This window comes from Pygoscelis adeliae, unplaced genomic scaffold (genome assembly GCF_000699105.1).
Source record: "Pygoscelis adeliae isolate BGI_AS28 unplaced genomic scaffold, ASM69910v1 Scaffold383, whole genome shotgun sequence".
In the NCBI taxonomy this organism is placed as follows: Eukaryota; Metazoa; Chordata; class Aves; order Sphenisciformes; family Spheniscidae; genus Pygoscelis; species Pygoscelis adeliae.
Window position 1 is genome coordinate 2,141,538 of NW_008824592.1, and position 5,648 is coordinate 2,147,185.

A 5,648-nucleotide genomic window follows, 5' to 3' on the forward strand; every position below is an offset into this window, starting at 1 on the left:
CGCTTCTTTGGATGCAGCCCAGGATATGATTGGCCTTCTGGGCTGCGAGCACACATTGCTGGCTCATGTCCAGCTTTTCACCCACCAGTACTCCCGAGTCCTTCTTGGAAGGGCTGCTCTCAATCCCTTCATCCCCCAGCCTCTATTGATACCGGGGGTTGCTCGGACTGAGGTGCAGGACCTTGCCCTCGGCCTTGTTAAACCTCATGAGGTTCACACAGGCCCACTTCTCGAGCTTGTCCAGGTCCCTCTGGATGGCATCCCGTCCCTCTGGCGTGTCAACCGCACCACTCAGCTTGGTGTCATCTGCAAACTTGCTGAGGGTGCACTCGATCCCACTGTCTATGTCATTGATGAAGATATTAAACAGTACCAGCCCCAATACGGACCCCTGCGGGACGCCACTCGTCACCAGTCTCCATCTGGACATTGAGCCATTGACCACTACCCTCTGGATGCGGCCATCTAACCAATTCCTCACCCACCGGGCAGTCCACCCATCAAATCCATACCTCTCCAGTTTAGAGAGAAATCTCTCTCTGAAATCAAAGTCTTTGTTGTCACATCAGTCAGAAGTACATTGGACTTAAGCTAGTAATCCACAAACTCTTCCATACATGTTCAGCTATACCCATATGAGCTGTCCTATTGTGAGAAACAGTAATAGTCTTTTCCCATTTATGTGCCTTTCCTTTTGGATTAGAGGTAATATGGTCACAAAACCGCACACCCTGAAAAAAATCACAAGCCAGCCTGTGGACTGGTGTCCTCAGAAACTATCAATTCCAGTGGGGTTTGGTGGAGTGAAGCTGAGACCAGTGTTGGTCTCAGCAGACCAGGGAGGTTGGGGCTGCCCTGCTTAGCTTTGGTTTTCTCTGCCAGTGCTTCATGGACCTCTGTCAGATTGCACTGGTACAGCCGGAGGTAGAAGATAACTCCACGTTTGTTAGGGTAAGTTTCTCTCTTTTTGCCTGAGCACATTCACCCATTCTTGTGAATTATGTTTTATACCTAGTTCTCCAATGTAAAGAGACTCTCCTGAAATGCCATCTCATTTGGGAAGAAAGGGACAAAGGTTTCCCATGGCCTCCTATTTCTAGAGGGCACACTTGAAGAGGTCTCTTCTGATCTCTGTAAAAACAGCAGAAACCTCTTCAACTTCACCAAACTGGATTTCCTGCAGCATAGGATACCCCACAAGAGAATTTGAATCAGAAAAATTACCTAGACAGTGTTATGCATGCTCCCTAGGAAATGCCAGTAGTTTCAGTGAGATAGCCCTCCCACCCATCTCATCTCTGCCTCTGCATCAACTAATACAGGCAGGCTGTCTGACCAAAAGGCTGTTGCAAAATGCCTTTGTGTATAAGGAGCTTGGGGGACGCGCAGTAAGAAGTGATTATACAGTAACTGTACTGATGAAGTTACAGAAAGTGAACTTCCCGATGATCCTGTGGTTTCACTACAGGAATAATATGAAAAGAGAGAGCCAAAGCTGGCTGCTAGCTGTGACATGACATCAACAGGGAAGTCAAAGGAAAGATTTGTTTAACATGCCTTCATTTACTTCCTAGAATAGTGATGACATTAGATTAACACCACTAAAAAGTGAGTCACATGTAATTGCCGCTTGGAGCTATCAGGATCTATATAAGCATTTTAGCTGTGGTCTTGGGACACAGAAGGTCAAACCCTTTCTGCTGTAGCAAGGCTCCTTGGCAAGCTGGGTACTATGCTGTACCTCCTACTTTGTGCTGCCATCCTCCTACCTGGGAGACTTGCTTTTCCAGCACAACTTAAACCAGAATCATGGAGCAACGCAGACTTTGAGAATGTAAAGGTATGTTACCAGGGGGACAATGTAACTGCATTATGAATAACCTGATTTTTGATTCAGCTTCTACGTTCCTTTCCTATCTGTTTATATTATCTTCTTATCTTACATTACCACAACAGTTTTTGCAGAGGTGACATAAAAGATTTTAAACTTGCTGACTAGCTTAGACACCCTAAGTCTAACTTACAAAAGAGACCAAGTTCCAACTCATAAATAAAAGGGAGCATGTCATTTGTAAAACACCTCAAAAATATTATGTAGACTATGTTGGAAGGCTGTGGATTTGAATGCTCAGTAAATTGTGTTTACTTAAAAGGATTACTTGCTTACAGTGTTTCACTGCTATTACAATTCTTTCCATATATGCTGATCTATGAGAGAGAACTGCATTTGGTAAACTGAAATGTGAAGAAAAATTACATCTAAAACTAGCCATGACTGCAGGATGATGAAACAATTCAACCAAATGTAAAATGCAATCACCAAAAGATCACAGATATACGTATTAATTTTTATTTTCCTTTTCTTCTTCTAGGCATATCTTGATAAATTCTTTCCACTTCTTACAAAAACACAAAGCCTAAGCTTAGAAGAGAGGATTAAAGAAATGCAGAGGTTTTTCCACCTGACTGTAACTGGAAAATTAAATGCAGAAACAGAAGAAACAATGAAACAGCCCAGATGTGGAGTCCCCGATATAGCAGGTTACAAAACTTTTCCTGGAAATCCAAGATGGAAAAAGACACATTTGACTTACAAGTTAGTGATGTTTCAGGTTTTACAGGGAAAGGGGTTGTTTTGTATTTAACTATGCGGGTTTCCTTCACACCCTAAATGACATTAATCTGTTTTCTTTTGCTGACAGGATTGTCAATTATACACCTGATCTACCCCAAAAGAAAGTGGATGATGCAATTAGAAGGGCTTTTATGGTATGGAGTGATGTGACTCCACTGCAGTTCCGAAGAGTATTCAAGGGACATGCAGACATTGTGATTGGATTTGCACGTCGTGGTAAGAGTACCTGTCATTTTTAAAATGCAATGGTCCATATTTGACTCAAAGTATGTATTTTTATAGCCACAGCTTTAAGAAAGAACAAAGAGTTTCAAATTATTCTGAAGTCTGCATAAATTTTATCTTCTCTTTATCATGCCACCAAACTTATGTGTTATGATTCAGTTTTACTCCTATGAAACCATTAGAAAATCCTTTCAGAGTTACAGCTGTGAAATGGAGGGAGAATTCAGCTCCAGAATGAGACACCTAAATTTAGATGTTCAAGGCTTTGTCTGCCTTGCCAAATAGTGCAAACTAATGGGAACAGATCTGTAAAGCAAACCAGCTGGTTCTGAAGATCCAGCCTCCATAGGCTGGATTTAGGCAGGTTCAGGCAGGTTTACTTTGGTCTAGATCTAGTCTGGTTCCCTGGACTAAAGTCTTTGTCAGCTGGGGTGCATTAGGTTTGGCCATAAAGAGTATCTTCTGGTTGATTTTCTTCTAGAAGGAATCCCATTGGTGCACTCCAAGATTGCACCAAAGCGCAAGCCAAAGAATGGTAAATGCGGATGACCAGTAGTCACTTCAGAAGCTCACCTGTGATCCAGACTAATACATGAATGTAGCCATACCTTTAACTTGTGCCTGGCACCTAAACTGACTCAACTTAGCCAAACTAAACGCCTACTTTAAGGTTAGCTGACTTGTTCTCTAGATCCATTGACAATATTTACTAGATCTCCATTGACTGTAAGTGAAGATCAGACACCTGGCTTACATGTAGATGACTGCATATAAACACCAAAATGTCCCAAGCTCATGCTTCACTGATGGGAAGCATGTTATGTCGCCATGAAGAGTCAACTAATGTGCCAGTCAAAGTGAGAATGGATCCTGCAAGCTGGAATGGGTTTTAATCCTTCATCACACACTAGGACTAGGTCTCTTCTGCCTGTGTTAGGCCTGCCCCAAGGTCCATCCACATGGTCCGAGGGAAAGGACACAGAATGGCATTTGAGTCCCCAAATACTCCTCAATCAAGTCAGAAGCTCACTAAGGGGTAGGGGGAAATTTTCAGAGCTGGTACAAATATACCATCCTGTCAGCTCTTGCACTCGAGATAGGAAACAGTAACATTCCACATGCACTGTGATAGAAGCAGGTAATAGACCGTACCCCAAGGCTGGGGACAAATTAACTTAGCTCTTCAGGAACATGGTTATCTATCCCAAATCATTGTCTTCCACTAAAATCAGTACAAGTGAGAATGTCTACAACTAATGTTGCCCAGCACTTTCCAACATTGAAAACATTCAGGTGCTTATAATGTTGTCAAGCATTAAGTATTTATTCTGAAATAATCCCTGATTGCTGCCTCAGAAACACATTTCTGACAAAGGCTAAGAAAAAATGTTCAGCTCTTTCTGACACATGCAGCAGCCTGAATTATCAAATACAAGTTTTGAACTTAAGTCATGAATTTGGAGAGTGTTTCCTAAGCCTTGCTCCTTGTTTTTACAACGTTGCTGCTATCATAGGATTATTTTTAAGGATTGGTAATGAACAAAAGTAGCACAAACAAGCAACATGCTTCAATTTGCTGAATTTAAACATTACAGCTGATGCCATCTGATGACATTTATTTCTTTTCAAATGCAGAGCATGGTGATGGATATCCTTTTGATGGAAGAGGTAACACACTAGCTCATGCGTTTGCACCTGGAGAAGGGCTGGGTGGAGACGCTCATTTTGATGATGATGAAAGGTGGTCAGAGTCCAATCGAGGTAAAACCCCCATGTATGTATGAAGGGGAAAGGCAAATATTGTACATGTTAGAAGAACACAGACATAGAAAATGCTTTCCATAACTCTTCATGCTTCAGTACCATTTCAGTACAAACATTTCTGTTCTTTTCAACTACCTTTCTAAGTACTTGTGCTTCATTATCATTAGCAGCTACATAATGCCTGTTCTGTCCATATTTTAAAGCACTTTTCACAAGCTAAACAAGGACTATGAGCCTCTGTTTTTTACATAAATTATGAAAAGGTAAAATGAATTGCTTGTAGGAATAAGATTGACTAAAAGCAAAGTTGGAAAGAGGCTTAGGGTCTCTAGATGTGTATGCAAGGGATCAGTAATGTTTTTATTAAAATATTACTGGTTACATAAGAAAGTTCAGTAATAACTGATCAAAACTCTGAGGTTTCATTCCAAGGGAATGAAAGATATAAATTCTCCTGCTACTTCAATTCTTTGTATGCTAAAAAGAAATGCCATACCTTTAACATACTTTTCTATGCTTCTGTGTTGCAGAAGTTAATTTGTTCCTTGTTGCTGCTCATGAATTTGGCCATTCTTTGGGACTTGCTCATTCAAATGTCCGTGAAGCTCTCATGTACCCTATCTACTCATATGTGAACCCAGCAACCTTCAGACTTTCAGAGGACGATAGGCGAGGAATTCAGAAATTATACGGTAAATTCATGATGAGATTTGATTTTCAAGATAAAACCTAAAGGTGTACAGGTTTCACTACTCTCCCTGATTGCAAGGGCCTTGTCATATTACCAAAAAGAAATAAGGGGAATGAACTTGGGAAAAACACATTCTCATACACTCCATCCACTATGTTCCTTCTGTAGCGTGTCCCCACTGCAACCAAGAGGTGACGGAGCAGCAGTGCAGCGGTCTGGCACACTGTCTTCCTGCACACCTACATATTGCCAAAAAAATCCTGTGGACCTTGCTCTGCAAATGAGCTGTTTCAGTGAGTGGGGATACTGGCAGGGAAATGAGAGATACTGTGC

At 41.6% G+C, this 5,648-nt stretch overlaps 1 protein-coding gene across 1 annotated transcript; it reads left to right on the forward strand.

Annotated features, from left to right (window-relative positions):
• Window positions 1–1,732: 1,732 nt before the first annotated feature.
• Window positions 1,733–5,316, forward strand: MMP7 (matrix metallopeptidase 7 (matrilysin, uterine); the record flags this gene model as incomplete). Its single annotated transcript, XM_009322284.1, has 5 exons — window positions 1,733–1,840; window positions 2,373–2,596; window positions 2,703–2,851; window positions 4,496–4,621; window positions 5,155–5,316. Coding segments are annotated over exons 1-5 (769 nt in total), but the record flags the coding sequence as incomplete, so codon positions are not given.
• Between the last annotated feature and the right edge of the window lie 332 nt (window positions 5,317–5,648).